Raw genomic sequence first — 15,737 nt, forward strand, 5'->3', positions numbered from 1 at the left:
TGAGAATAAAAAATTAGTTCCCAGAAGCTAGCACGTGGGATTTAAACACTGTTCTCCAAAGTGCGTGGCAGCTTCGTGTGTTGCAACCCCCAGAATGGAAGCCTGTATGTCCAGATTCATAATTTTTCAGTATGTTGGGACTGTTTTCACTAATTCTTTTTTCTGAGGATAAATGATTTGTGAAAACCTTCACCTCTTTGTGTAAAACTCTTTTAGAAGGACATTAATATGAAAACATTTTTAGTTATGAAGGGAAGAGAACTATGGGATAGAGATTTTATTGTTGTCATAACTGGGTCCTGTTGTTTTCCTGTTTGCTTTGTATTGATGGCTGTTGTTCTGTGAGCAACAGAAACCAACTTGTCAGGAAAGTTTTTTATATAGGTGCACATGTACTGCCTATCCTGGAATTGTCTGGGTTTGCTTGGTATTATTTTTTTGTTTCTCATTTTGTTGATTGAGGTTATAAACTCAGAATTGGAAATGAAAAATCATAGCAACTGTAACAATCTCAGTAATTACTGAGTAAGTTCACTTTAATATCCCTGAAGGGCACTTTAACTGTTTTGTATATAATTATTCCGGAAAAAAAAAAAAGTCTCCACCCCTTCTACCAACGTATTAAAAGGTAAGTAGTGTTTCTTCAGATGCCTTAGTATAGACATGCCCAAGTTATCAGGTAAATCATATGGGTGGTGGCTGAATACACAGTATTAAACTCATAGCTAAAATTAGAACAGCCATGAAGTTAAAATTAAATCTGTTAATCCAGGTAGGGGAGAGGATTTAAGGAGGAGGAAAAGGATTTGTCATAAATACAATAGAAATATAAAGCTGTGGGGATCTGAAAGAGGTCACCTAGCCCATCTACTTGCTCAGGGTCAGGTTATGCACCACCTTTAAGAGACAGTTAATCTCTTCTTGAACTACCTTCATCAAAGAATTATGACAAATGCCTTGTGCAATATGATCCAGTGCTTAGCTTGAACTATGCTTAAACAGGAAGTTTTTTTCCTATAAGGTAGCCCACAAGTATCCTTCCTGCACTAGCTGCTGCTTTTGCAAGAGCATAGTACCAGGCTGTATTCATCATGGTTACCATATAAACCAGGAGAATTTTCAAAATACTATTATTGCATCCTAGAGTAGTACATTTGAATATTTGAATTTTCATTTGTAAGTCTAACATTGTCATTATAGAGTTTCATCTTGTTGATACTAATTCTTGGGAACTGTAACTTCCCTCCATGTGCCCAGAATATCAACAGATTGCCTGTGCTAGACCAGCCTGTCTTCCAGGCCAGCTGACTGCATTCACGTACTTTCTTTCCAGCTCCTGTAAAAAGCAGTATAGGACAAAGTTCGTCAAGTTTGGACAACGTTGCTCTTTGAGGTAATCACAATATTATATACAATTGTGTGTCTCTTTGCACCCCTCCCTCTTATCTAACAACATGTTAAGAAGAGGAAAGAATGTACCATTCGAACAGAAACCTGGAAAAAAAAATGTCTTGTGGATGGGCTTTTCAAAGCATTCTGCAGAGTATCATTATGAGCAAGTGCAAAGGGGATAAAATGAAACTTGTTTATCTTCCCCAAGCCTTCCTACCATTTGCCTAATTATCAACACTGCTGCACTGAAAAAGGGAAATCTCATTATACCTATGCCAGAAAGGAAATTCTCTTCTCTGGGAAAACTCGAGCACTGAGATCATGCTCTACAGTACTCCTCAATCACAGACCTAGAAGTTCAGCAACCAGAAATTAATATGAATACATTTCTTTAAACTGGAAGAAGAAAACAGCCTCAAAACACTAACCACTTTCAGAGTAAACATAAAAACAAGTTGTCTCCCCAATATACTATCACTACGTGTGTACTTCTTAGTACAAGAGTAAAGAGATTAAACATTTTTAAATATATTCCACCCATTGGATCCAAAATATTCTGGTCTCATTTCTCCCTCATGCACTTGATCCAGTGAGCTCAGAAACACTTGAATTTAATTATGAACAGTCAGGTGAAAGAACGGTGTACTAGATTCACAGTGTATCAAGGCATACTGATCCAAATAATTGGATCCTTTGACTCCAGCAGCAGTCTCTGATCGTAGCCATGCCATGCCTTTCAGCCAGATGCTGTGTCTTTTTCGAAGGCCTCTGTCCCCATGACATACAAAAGTATGACAGCTTTTGTGCCACCAGTTTCAGAGAGACACAGAACTCCTTCCTGTCACCTCCTCTGTGCAGAAAAGGACTCGTTTAAAGCGCTGATTCCTGTCCGCACCAAAGTGCAATCTCACCCCATTTGTGTGCCACAGAATTTATTCCAATTAAACTTTTTTTCTCAGAAATAGGTAGGATTTCAGTGTTTATCCAGGTCACCTGCCATAAAAAGCCTGGGTTCTTTCAGTGCATTTCCCTCCTACTCTTCGAATGGAAAGGAATTCTTGATTTCAAATAAACTTAAACAGCTGTTCAGCTGTAAGTGTACTGCAGTTAACATCTACTTTGACAGGGAAGTTACTGAAGTCATTTCTTCCAATCATAATATTTCTTTCTCAAAACTTTGGCAATGTAAGAAGTGGTAAGACATTTGCCTAGGAAATGGAAGACAATGGCATTATCCAGTTTGATAAGATTCACCATTTCTGAAACTCAGGGGAAAGGAATACAGTTTGACTAAACGACCCCCTCTTTTTTTTTCAGAGAAGAATAACATGTGGGCTGGCTTACAATAGAAGACAGGGCATTAATAACTTCTAGCTTTTCTGGTTATTACAATAAGTAATTACAATGTCTGAGATTTATTTTACTTTAAGGACAAAACATTAAGTTTGCTGTACTCAAAATTCATAAGAGCTCCCAAACATAAACAGCCTTTATTATGACAGTTTAAAAAATCTTTATTATGATAAATGCAAGCAACTTGATTTGTCAAATGCATAACTCTTTAGAATAGCATGCATGTACAGTTTCTGAATAGTTTCCAATATGGATGGATAAGAAATGCATTCAAATTTGCAAGGGTATAAAATATGATAAATCTACAGAACTTTTGAACTTTCTTTTTTGTTCTCTGACATTAATAAATATAAAACATGCATTAGTCCATTTGCAAGCAAATTTCTTAGTTTGTCTGAGGAATCTGTCAAGCCAGAGTAAGCATTTATTTTAATCGAATTACTAGGCAACAACTGCATTTTAAGGCAATAATTCTATTTAGTAGTGACTTTTCTATAAAGCAACCTTTACTGTCTCTTTGTTTCCGAAGATTTGATTGTTATATGGAAAAATATAGGTAGCAAAAATGCATCTGACTGCCCAAATTCTCTCTTGCAGGAGGGAAGAGATGAACAACACAGCTTTAACGACTGGTTAAAAAACAGTTGTCTTGCTATTTTTACTTAATTAAAGTATGCATCCTTATAGTTAGAAATGTGCTCTAGTTGCACAGTCATGGTACTAGCAGAAGGTTGTCTACTCTCAGAAGTCTGTGTTAGTACTTAGAAGGAAGCTTGGGATTGCTGTATCATCATATGCTTTTCAAATGTTTTCTGTCTTTCAGGATATGTGGAATTGAATCCACTGAGAGCCTTCTTTTAGAATACCCTCTTAGCTTGAATTTAGCCCCTGATTGCATCATGACCAAGAAACTGCAAACTGCTTTATTTGTATTTTGTCACCTCTCTGTCTTCTGTTGAGGAACAGGCATATTTAGGACTGAGTTCCACGGCCTCTGGGTGCACTACCAAGCCCTGTGCCCGTTTGGGTATTATGCAATGTGGTTCTAGCTAATTACACAGAGGTTACATTGGATTTATGAAGGAGTATTAAAAAGGAGTAAAATCATAAACAAGCACATGCACAATCTACACGAACTCAAATTTTAACATAAAGTTGTTCTAAAACAATGTCTGTTAAGACAGAAATACCTCAGGTATGATTATCTTGTTTTGCTAATACTGTGTGCTAATGATGCAGAAATATATAGACAGCTACAAAAGTACTAAGAACAAGTAAAGAAACCATTCACCTTTTACATGGCAGACTAGATCTACATGATTTGTTGCACCAGAGGGACACAGATAGGATGTAATTTTTAGATTCCACTACAAGGCAGGTGCATTCAGCCTAAAATTATTTTCATAGGTAATATGATACAGGGTATTTCCTCCTGACAGAAAAGTTACATTCAATAACAGAAGGATGTAGGAAATGTGTATTTATCACTGAGCTCAATTGCCCAACTAGAGCACTGTTTTACCACAAACCCTCTGAGACTTCTCTTGAAGATTTGGAGAAGGGAGAGAAGGAAGAAAAGGAGGAAGAGGAGGATGAAGACTAAATATAAATATCCACAGTACAGTTAGTTTGGGCATACCTGTAGGCAGCAAGTGCCTTGATCAGAGATCAAGGTTCATGTGCTTTTTCTGAAGCAGTTTGCTATCTAGCAGGAGTTCTGCCTGTGTTTCATATGTGTGTTTCATCACAAGAAAAGCATGATGAAATGTGACTTCAGATATATAGCGGCCTTGGGCCAGGCACACAACATCAGCATATGGAAGAGAACAAGTAATATAAGTGACAGAGACATAATGACCACACTGTTGTCTACTGCAATAAGCACGTCCAGCTTTGTTATTCTTCAGCACTTCTATCACTTTGTGGCTTTTGAACTAGTGTAGTTTTTCTGGGCTGTCATTTTAACCATAGCTATATGTTATGACTACCCTGGTCAATGTGCACAATTAGCTACAGGATACAGGGAAGAGCAAATGTGTTGTCACACGTAGAACTGCACTGCAGGTCCTGGTAAGTAAGGGAGCTGTGCTTTTCCCTTATATACTTTGTTTCCTTCCTGTCTTCTGCTTTGAAGAGATCAGAATACATTCACACTTTTCTTCACTTTTTGATTCTTTAACTATTATCTACCAATACTTTTTACAATACACATTTCGTACTAGTTGTATCCAGGTAACTACAGAAGTATTTTTGAAGCTGAGCTCTGATAACAAAATATTTCATATTGGTACGATCACAAATGTGTATCCTGATTAATCACATTTGTTCACTAGTCCTGTGAAGGAGTTAAAATACTTAATAATAAATTACTTTTAAGCAAGGAAGTAGACTGATATTCATAACTCAGTTTTTAAATGAAAATACAGGGAATTAAGAATTTTAATTAATGTGATTGTCTGTGTGAAATGCAAGCAGATGCTAGTGTTTGTTGAAAAACAAAGAATTCCTGCTAAAAATTCCTGTTGAAACACAACTGGTTCATAACCATTTTCCACTATTTGAGATATTTTATTAATCCAAAAGCAGCCAAAGTTTTAACTGAGTGGCAAAGCTTCAGTGTATTATTTCTCTGTTTTGTCAAAGCACTATGTAGTGATGCATAAAAAGTAGGCATGTACCACTCTGGGAACTTTACAAACATTATTCTGGAAGCCACAAACATACTTTCTAAAATAATGGTCAGAGCACGTCTATGTTACTGTGCAAATGAAATGGAATACTGTCATTTGAGTAGAGTAGGTTTTGTGACTAACTCAGTTACTGGAAGTAACTTCATTCTCTGAAAACTAACTGCATGTTTTGGAGACAGTGTTCTTCTCTGAAGTGATAACACAGGGCATTGGTATGCAGAAAGGCCAATGCTTATAGTCAACCAAGGCTATTCTCAAACTGGTGGAAATAGAGCCACACCTGCGAGGAGGGGCAAATAGGACAGGTGACCTTAACTTGACCAACAGAGTATTCCATCCCATATATGTCATACTTGGTATAAATTGAGAGATCACGTTTCTGCGGAGAAATGTTTTGTTTCTTTGGTCATAATCATAAATATAAGTTAAACAAAGACCAAGCAAAGTCTATCCATGTCTGTCATAGGTAATCCTCCAAATCAAAGATGAACTATAAAAGGTATGCAGTAGAATTTGTGTAAAAAGAACATTATAAATCAGTTCAAGTCATTGAAATGCCATGGTATTACAGTGGGTAGAAGAAACTTTTTTCTAATTCAAAGTCAGTTCCTGCCTAATTCATACGTAAATCTAAAACATTTGTTGTAGTTTTGCTTTACATAAAAAAACATCAATAGGTTAAAAAGACCATGTCTTTAATTCTGTTATAATAAGAAGAGGCCTTCTTAAGGGCACTGGACTCCTAGTGGTATTAATTATATCAGATCTTTTTCAAAGAGATGTTCCTTCCTAATGTTTGTCAGCAGTATAAATCAAATGGACATGGCTGAAACTAAAAAAGCCAAAGTAGTTTCACTGGACATATCTTGATAACTTTAATATTATAATTCCACATTAACCATGGTGAGCAATGCCTTCCTTGAATAATATGATTCAGACCTAAATTTCTCATGTGAAAAATGAAGGTGGGCAAGGATAAGAGAGTAAGACCCCATTTTTAAAAAGTGTTAAACTTCTGATTTTTAAATTTTTCCTTAACACATTGATTTATGCCAGTAACAGCTAATACAAACAGCGAAGAAGTTGTGGAAGACGGTTGTTACTGTTTGGTTTAACCTTCTGTCAGTTCCGCTGCTGGCTCTACTATGTGTTTGGATACAGAATCACAGAATGGTTTGGATTGGAAGGCACCTGCAAAGACCATTCAGTTCCACCTCCCTGCAATGAGCAGGGACACTAGATGAGGTTGCTCAAAGTCTCAACCAACCTGGCTTCGAATACGTCCAGAGATGGGGCACCTACAATTTATCTGGGCAATCTGTTCCAGTGTTTCATCATTGCTACAGTAAAAAAATTCTTCCTAACATCTAACATAAATTTACCAGTATTCAGTTTAAAACAATTGCCCCTTCTCATACAACTACATGGCCTTGTAAAAAGCCTTTCCTGTAAGCTACTTAAAGGTATTGAAAGGCTGCAAAAAGGCTTACCCAGAGCCTTCTCTCCTCCAGGCTGGACAACCTCAACTCTCTCAGCCTTTCCTGATAGGTGTTCCATCCCTCTGGATGTGGCACTCCTCTGGACCTGCTCGAGCAGGTCTTTCCTGTGCTGAGGACTCCAGAGGTGGATGCTGAACTCCAGGTAGGATCTCACCAGAGTGGAGTAGAGGAGCAGAATCACCTCACTGAACTTGCTGGCCATGCTTTTTTGATGAGGCCCAGGATACAGCTGGCTTTCTGGGCTTCAAGCGCACATTGATGGCTCATGTCCAACTTTGCATCCAACAGTACACCCAAGTCCTTGTTGGCAGGGCCACTCTCTCTCTGTACACAGACACAGAAACACATATATGTGTATATATAAAGCCTGTAGGAACTGGGAGTCATAATTTCCTGATTTTGACCTCTCGGGTATTACCACTGGTTTCAGTATGAAACTGACACCGAAGGAAAGGAGGAGGTGAGGCAGGGAGGGTGACAGGCTGGGTGGGAGGGCGCAGATCCCAGGGGGTGGCACTGTGTCAGCTGTCATTATGTATTACCCGTTTAAGCATGGATTGGGGGATTATTTTTAGCAGACTGTCTTTACTGGGAAAGAAGAGGCTGTGCAGTTAACGGTATTTAATGTGATGCTGCTCAAGGTGACCAGGAAGCTGTGCAGGAAGGACAATTTTCAACCTGTTGTGGCTTGATCATGTCAGGGACTGCCCTCGGAGGAGAAATACAAAGGACAGCGTTTAACAGAGTGGTTTGCCTGAAGTACAGGCACCACTATAGGGAAATGAGGAACATGAGATGTATTTTGGTTTTTATTTAAGTTTAAAGGCATGGGGCAGTCATGAGGCGAAGATGGATGGATGCTGTTGGCCTTCCTTGGGCTCAAGAGCTGGTGGCAGGTTGGGGAGCACAAAGACTGTTTCTAAACTGCTCTACTTTGCACACTGGAGCCATGCGAGCAGACAGCAGGTAGATAAAGCTATTACATTAAAACTTCAGAGCAGCTCACTCACCATCTGGTGCCACACAGGCGTGTGTGCATTCCCAGGCTGGGGTCAGGTCCAAGAGGCAGAAGCTGGCACAGGCAGCTCGGATGAGCTCTTCCCCAAGCAGAGCCATGCCCTCCCACGGGCAGCGCAGCGCAGGTGCCCTGTGAGAACCTCATGAGGTTCAACAAGGCAAAGTGCAAGTCCTGCACCTGGAGTGGGGCAATCCACAGTTTCAATACAGGATGGAGGATGATGTGATTGAGAGCAGCCCTGCAGAGAAGGAGTTCTGATAAATGAGAAGCTCGACATGAGCCGGCAATGTGCTCTCGCAGCCCAGAAGGCCAACCGTGTCCTGGGCTGCATCAAAAGAAGCGTGGCCAGCAGGGCGAGGGAGGGGATTTTGCCCTTCTGCTCTGCTCTTGTGAGACCTCATTCGGAGCATTGTGTGCAGTTCCAGAATCCTCAACATATGAAGCACATGGAGCTGTTGGAACGGGTCCAGAGGAGGGCTACAAAGATGTTCAGAGGGCTGGAGCACCTTCCCTACGAGGACAGGCTGTGAGAGTTGGGGTTGTTCAGCCTGGAGAAGGTTCAGAGGAGATCTTACAGTGACCTTCCAGTACCTGAAACAGCTACAGGAAACCTGGGGAGGGACTGTTCACAAAGGCTTGTAGTGATAGGATGAGGAGGAATTGGTGTAAACTGCAGAGGGGCAGATTTAGACTGCACATTAGGAGGAATTTCTTCACCATGAGAGTGGTGATGCACTGGCACAGGTTGCCCACGGAGGTTGTAGCTGCCCCATCCCCGGAGGTGTTCAAGGCCAGGTTGGGTGGGCCTCGGGCAGCCTGGTCTAGTGGTGTCCCCGCCCACGGCAGCGGCACTGGAGCTCGATGATCTTTAAGTCCCTTCCCACCCAAATCGCTCAATGATTCCGGCGGGGCGGGGACACCGCGCCAAGGAGGGAGGGGGAGCGACGGGCGGCAGTGCGTGAGCGCGCGCGCGCCCGCCCCCCCCCCCCCGCCGCGCCGCTCCCGCCGTGACACCGCCCCGGGCGCGCATGCGCAGCCGCCGCCAGCGCCCGTTGTATCCGGCCGGCGCCTTTTCTCTCTTACCCCTCCTCCCTCTCTCCGCCCGTCCCTCCCTCCCTTTCCCCTCAGCCCCCCCGCATCCTCCGAGCGCCGAGACGGCAGCGCTTCGGAGCTCCCCGGCTGCCCCATGAAGCGATGGCGGCGGCCAACTTCGGCAAGATCCAGATAGGGATCTACGTGGAGATCAAGCGCAGCGATGGTGAGTGTGAGGCGGCGGGGAGGGGGGGCTGCGCGCGGGGCCCATTGTGTGCGCGGGGCCTGGGAGGGGCCGGGCCTGGCGCGCGCTGCGGTTGTCAGGGGAGCGGGGGGGCGGGGTGGGGTGAGATGGGGTGGAATGGGGTGAGATGGAGTGGGGGGTGTTTGCCGGTGGCATCTGCTGGGAAAGGAGAGAGGGGCGTGGGTGGGGAGGAGAGCAGAGCCCGGGGAGGTTTGAGCAGGGAGGTGGGAGGGCCTTCGGGGAAGGGATGAGATGGTGATGGAGGGAGGGCCTTTAATGTAGAGAAATAACTTCTCGGCTGATCTGCCGTACGAGCCGCGTTCTGAAAAAAACCACAAACACCCAACACGATGGTGTGCTTTGACAGAAACGCCTTTGGACGTTTCCATCACTTGACGAAGGGCTTGATGTTGTTATTTCAGGTGTTCTTTATGATTAAAATATAAGGAGAGCGCTTGCGAGTCATGCCTATGAGTTGTTATTTCTCTGTGGGGGATCCAGTGTTTCTCCTCTAGCTCGGCGTCTCCTGGCAGGAGGATGTATGGTGCTGTCTAGAAATCCACGTGAATAAGGGAGGCGTGTGTGTCAGATTTAGGCTGCTAACTCTTAATATTTATCTGGAAGGAGAGAACTGAAATGGGAAGTTCACTGGCTGAATCAATGGCAGGCCACTCGTGACTTCAGCTCTTTAATTTGGGTGGGAATATGTCATCTGTTCTTAGCCTCTGTGAGATCTGTGGAGCTTTCTAAACAGGGGTGGGGTTCTGCTGGGATTTTCTGGAAAGTCTTTTTTTTCACAGGGGTTCATGAGCTTGCTCAAGAATAAGCAGATGTTTCTAAGGGAATAAAGCTCTGGAGGTCAAAGGCACTGAAGCTGGTGTGGTTTTGTCATGAGGCAGGAAGCAAGTAGCTGACAAGCTTTTTGCAGCTTGTCTTTTTTGTGTCCCATACTGCAGTTCAACCCTGCAGTAAAATAATGGTTGATGTTGGCTGGACGCTGTATTAAACCTAACCCCTCAATTTGTGCTTAATGTCTTGTGTGTCACATGAGAATCTGATAGGTCTGGCAGTTATTTGTGTGACTCCTGTGGATCTCTATCTGAGTTTTCATTAAACCTCACTGTACTAATGTGTAAAACTGTTTTTCTTAGGTCTGTGTGGATTTCTAATAAATGTTACTGTTTGGCTTGTATTCCTTTGGAAAATAAGGCGTGGGAGTGCTTTGCTGCTTCTTCCCCGCTCTCTCTGCAGGATTCTGCACACTTCTAGTGTCAGAAGTGAGGACAGTAACTCTTGAACATAACAATGCTTATTTTCATTACTGTTAATGGCTTGCACTAACACGTGTGATGCAGCACATTGAATGTATTGCACATAAGTAATATACTAGGGTCTTTACATGCCTTTACAGCAATTGCTCAAACTGTAGGATTTAGAGCATTTGTGTTATCCGTGTGTGAGCAACCAGACTGCAGTGTCATACCAGAGTTAGCAGGCTCTGGGTATTTTGAGGTTTCCTTGATTTTTCTGTTGGGACTAGAGAAGGAGGTACCCTGTCTTGGCTCAGGCTGCTGTGGTTTTGTGTCATTTTCTTCCGATTAAAGTGCAGGAGAAACTGTCATAGGTATGTGGAAGGGAGCATTTTGAGAAAGATCCTGAAGAAGAACCAGGTCTAGATTGCATTGCCTTTCGGAAGGTAAGTTTACAACCTGAGCTGTGGTTGCACAGGCAATCAAAGTTAACCTAGCTGCTTCCAGCAAGAGGAGGGTTTTAGTATCTATTCCTCTGTCAGCTGTCTGATTCCTATAAGCTCTCTCTCCTATCCGATGTGGCTGGTGATTTTTTTTCTTCTGATGATTTAATACAGCAATTGATGATCTGATACAGCAAACACAGTTGAAAACTTCCAGATGTGCTAGTTTTGTATATGGTTAGTGAGTTTCCATAGCTCGCAGAGGGGTCTGTCACCCCAAGAGTATTGGTGTGTAGGAAACACATAGCCAGGGTGAAGCGGAAGTCTTCACATATGATCTTCAGGCTTGATAGCAGAGATCTACCTGGGTCTGCTCTACCCACAATGGTATTCTAGGTACAATCAGAACAATGTATCATACCAGCTACCCTTGGCATACAGCACTATTAAAACATACAGCATTTTGGAGAGCAATGTGTTGGTCTGAGCCTTTTTTACGTGTTATCTTGTCTGTAGAGTCTTTTTTCTAAAGCTAAATGTTATCTTGAGAGGTAGATTTAGTAATTCTTTAAAGTTTCCTTATTCATCTGGTTTTTTGCTGAATCCAGAGAAGAGCAAGGTTTTAGTTTGTTTATGGGATCATTTGAAAAAGCATGTTTTTTTTCCCATCTGTCCACCAGTTATGCTAAATACTTCTCTTAAGGAAGACTTTTATTAATTCCAGATAACTCTTTTTCTTTAAATAAAAAGAAAAACTAACAGAATAGCATTTTTTTGGTCAAACATCAATGTTATAAGTCATACGTGTTTGCTACAATAAAATTGCAAAGACATGCAAAACACAATAAATGTGAGAATTAGACCAGAACATTCTGGAAAAGTTACATATTTTGTCATTTTGACAAGTTCTAATTAGGCTGAAGTGTTTCTTGAGAGATTTCTTATAGGACTGAATAGAAAATAGTTGTTGTGCAAATGAAAGGCATTGTTAGGAACCATGGCCAAAACCACACGAAAACCAGTGCTTGGATAAAACCCAACATTTTCAAGGACTGACGCTGCAGGGCTGCTTGCTGTGTATCTGTTTTTTCTCAGTGGGTAAACATGGGTACAAATGTCTTGTTATGTTCATGTGATGTAAGAGCATTCTAAGTGGTAAAATAACCTGGCTTTTTTAATCATTTCTGCTACAGAAATTCACTACTTATTTCAGTATAATTCCTCCTGGAAACTCTGCTAAGGCACATGGAAGATAAGGAGGGGATTAGTGACAACCAGCGTGGCTTTATTCAGGGCAAATCATCCCTCAGAAGTTTGCTGGCCTTCTGCGATGGGGCTACAGCATTGGTGGATAAGGGAAGAGTAACTGATACTATCTACCTGGACTTGTGCAAAACGTTTACACTGTCCCACATGACATTCTGGTCTGTAAACTGGAGAGATCTGAATTTGATGGATGGACCACTTGGTGGTAAGGAATTGGCTGGATAGTTACCCTCAAGAGTTGTGGTGAATAGCTCAATCAATATCTGAGTGGAGACTAGTCACGAGTGGCATTCTTTAGGAGTTGGTATTGGGAGTAGTGTTAGTTAACATCTTTGTAACAGACTTGGGCAGCAGGATTGAGGGCACCCTCAGTAAGTTTGCTAATGACACCAAGCTGTGTGGCGCGGTTGAGATGCTGGAGGGAAGGGATGCCATCCAGAGGGACCTGGACAGACTTGAAAGGTGGGCCTGCGCTAGCCTCTTGAGTTTCTTCAAGACCAAGTTAAAAGTCCTGCACCTGCGTTGGGGCAGTCCCAAGCACAAATATGGGCTGGGCAGAGAATGGATTGAGAGCAGCCCTGAACAAAAGGACTTCGGGGTGCTGGTGGATGAGAAGCTGGACATGAGCCAGCAGTGTGTGCTTGCAGCCCAGAAAGCCAACCATACCCTGGGCTGTGTCAAAAGAAGTGTAACCAGCTGGTTGAACAAGAGGCGATTTGGTGGCTCTCCTTCGGCTCTGCTGTCATGAGACCTCCCCTGGAATGCTGCATTCAGTTCTGGAGCCCTCAGCACGGGAAGAACATTGACCTGTTAAAGTGGGTCCAGAGGAAGGCCATGAAGATGATGTGAGGGCTGGAGTGCCTCCCATATGAGGACAGGCTGAGAGAATTGGAGGTGTTTAGCCTGGAGAAGAGATGGCTCTGGGGAGACATGGAGCCTTCCAGTACTTAAAGAGGGGCCTACAGGAAAGCTGTGGAGGGGCTCTTCATCGGGAAGTGCAGTGATAAGATGAGGGGTAATGGTTTTAAGCTGAAAGAGGGGAGCGTTAGATTAGATATTAGGAAGAAATTATTCACTGTGAGGGTGGTGAGGCATTGAAACAGGCTGCCCAGGAAAGTCGTGGATGCCCTCTCCCTGGAAGTGTTCAAGGCCAGGCTGGATGAGGCTTTGAGCAACCCTATCTAGTGGAAGGTGTTCCTGCCCACGGCATGGGGTTTGGAACTGAATGATATTTAAGGTCCTTTCCAATCCAAACCATTCCATGGTTCTGTGATTCTGTGATAATTTATCTATGTTGCTTGAAATATGCGTTGGTAATCTATCTTGGAAGTGGGAAAGAACTCCCTTTGTTTCAGGTTGTGAATTTCTAATAATGGAATGTATTTCCAAGCCTGAAAAACATGCCTTATCGCATGGGAGAGATCCAGAAGGTAGCTGTATAGATGCTGTGATGGTCCTGTCCAGAAGGTGCTCCTTGTTGAGGTCTAAACGCAGGTATTTTTTGACTTCACTCACATGATAATAGCCCACCACCTTATGTGTGAGCTTAGCCCTTTATCTGCACTTCTTGTGCGTTGTCCTATTAATGATGATGAAGACCTTTATAACTACTTGGTGAAAGAATATCTCTCCTTTTTTACCCCATAAATTCAGTCTTTTGCTGAAGTAGGACAATTCTGTTATGTCCTGCAGCCCTATAGTAGGCTGATTGGTATTTTTCCTTCACTTCTTCAGTCAAATTGTGTTGTGTTCGTTTCCTCCTCAGGCTGTTCCTATTCTCTCTCTTTTGGCAGATGTAAAATGCTGCCTAGAAAGACAGAGGAATTAAATATATGTTTGCTCATTTTGAAAGCGAGGAGGGAAGTAAAATTCCGATCTCACTGTGTCAGAAGTAATGTATCAGGCATGAGGAGAAGGGACGTTCTTGTAATTGGAAGAAGAGTGACTGAAGATTTGACGGAACTTTCAGCAGTGGAAAAATGCTCAGTTTTTAGGGGTTAACCATAAAATGGTGCAAAAAAGAAAGAGCGTGAGTTTGTGCCCACTTTTTTTTTTTCATAATACAAAACCAGGAGAGCTGTCAATGTTTGAAAGAGAAAAACTGATAAAGGAGAACAGGCTGGGTACAGTTATCATGTGAATCTTGTTACTGGAGGAGATGGAGGCTAGAAGCATAGCAGAGTTTTAGGATGGCAGGAATATCAAGTTTTACACTTAAAATTTAAAAAGTACACCACCATAGAAGGTATTTTCTGTTCTTCCTTTGTCTGTTGTTTAAATAATCTCCAACTAACATGATATGGGAAGAAATCTTGCCTGTGGCTGTGCTATTTTGTAATCGCCTACTTAAGAATTCTCTTCACTTGTCTCTAAAGCAGCTGGAACTGGTCACAGTCAAAGATAATCCATCTACTTCAAAAACCTACTGGTAGCTCCTCTCTTCTTAGACTTGCTGAAACATCATGATAACTGTTTTACCTTCAAACACAAATTAAACTAATTTCTGTATGCAGTTAGGATTGTAATTTTGTTTCTTTAAAGCTCATCTTCTGTGAAATTTGTTTCACAGAGTTGAGAGGTCTGTAGTGTCCTCTGTCTTCTGGGTGGTCCAGTATAATGATTTTGATCTCTACGTACAACTCCCAAAAGCAACAATGATTTTATAGCAGGATAGAAGGTACAATGCTGCTGTGGAAATTCTGCTTGGTTTTGGGTACTCACCGTGTTTTACAAGCGCTTGAGTATAGATTTAAGTGGTAATGTGCTTTTACTTTTTCCTTTGGTGCCATACATCTGTTCCCTGTAATGAAGACCTTTTTGTTATCATATTTAAATATTTGACTCAATTACCTAATCCCTGTGTAAGCTATATGGACACAATGTGTCTTTGTCTTTCCATAGTGGTTAGACCACAGGCAGGTTTTCAAGTCCAGTATTGCTGGTCAAGCTAATGGGTCTAACATTTAGGCTTAATATATCCAGTGTAGGTTCTCATAGTGTTTACCCAGAGTTTCTGGGATTGTTCCTACAGACGTGTTAGCGGGGAGGATGTGTTGAATTTTCTGTGTCCTTTTCAAAATCACTTCTAAGTGTTCAGCTTTTGTTATGCACTAAGTGGATTTTCACTGTAACCTGTAGATTCTCAGATATTTATGTAGACCTTCTGTATTTTGTATAAATAGCTTTTGAATGACAAGAGTAGAGTTCTAATCTTCTCATCTTTGTTCCATAAGTGTGTTTAATACAGCATAACATACTAGCTCTAATGTCGTCAAAGCTGGATGTGGCTACCAGGATTACACAGCTTGTATTGTATCTTCTTTCCCCTCTAATCATGTTGTGAGGGAACCCGTCCTTTGTTTCTGTTCGTTTGGCAAAGTTCTTGCTCTTTAAACCCACACTCTGTGGTGGTGTGTTGCTTGGGCCCAGTTTTACTTGCCTTTTCTTCTTACATCTTTATGAATTGAAAACTTTGCTGTGGCACCAAACACAGGTTACCACCTTGTTGAGGTGGAAAGAAGCGTGCCTGACTGAAGAGTAATTTCATTGC

The 15,737-nt window shown here is 42.1% G+C and overlaps 1 protein-coding gene across 7 annotated transcripts in view; it reads left to right on the forward strand.

Annotated features, from left to right (window-relative positions):
• The first annotated feature begins 9,001 nt into the window (after positions 1-9,001).
• The window catches only part of KIF2A (kinesin family member 2A), a 59,548-nt gene continuing 52,812 nt past the window's right edge, over positions 9,002-15,737 (forward strand). For 2 of the 7 annotated variants that reach the window (XM_054053754.1, XM_054053757.1), the window contains exon 1: positions 9,003-9,210. In XM_054053754.1, the coding sequence (XP_053909729.1) occupies positions 9,147-9,210 (64 nt within the window). In that variant the 5' untranslated portion in view covers positions 9,003-9,146. Of the gene's footprint in view, positions 9,211-15,737 lie in introns of all 7 variants that reach the window. The other 5 variants (XM_054053758.1, XM_054053759.1, XM_054053756.1 and 2 more) reach the window with 5 other exon arrangements.

This window comes from Cuculus canorus, chromosome Z (genome assembly GCF_017976375.1).
Source record: "Cuculus canorus isolate bCucCan1 chromosome Z, bCucCan1.pri, whole genome shotgun sequence".
In the NCBI taxonomy this organism is placed as follows: Eukaryota; Metazoa; Chordata; class Aves; order Cuculiformes; family Cuculidae; genus Cuculus; species Cuculus canorus.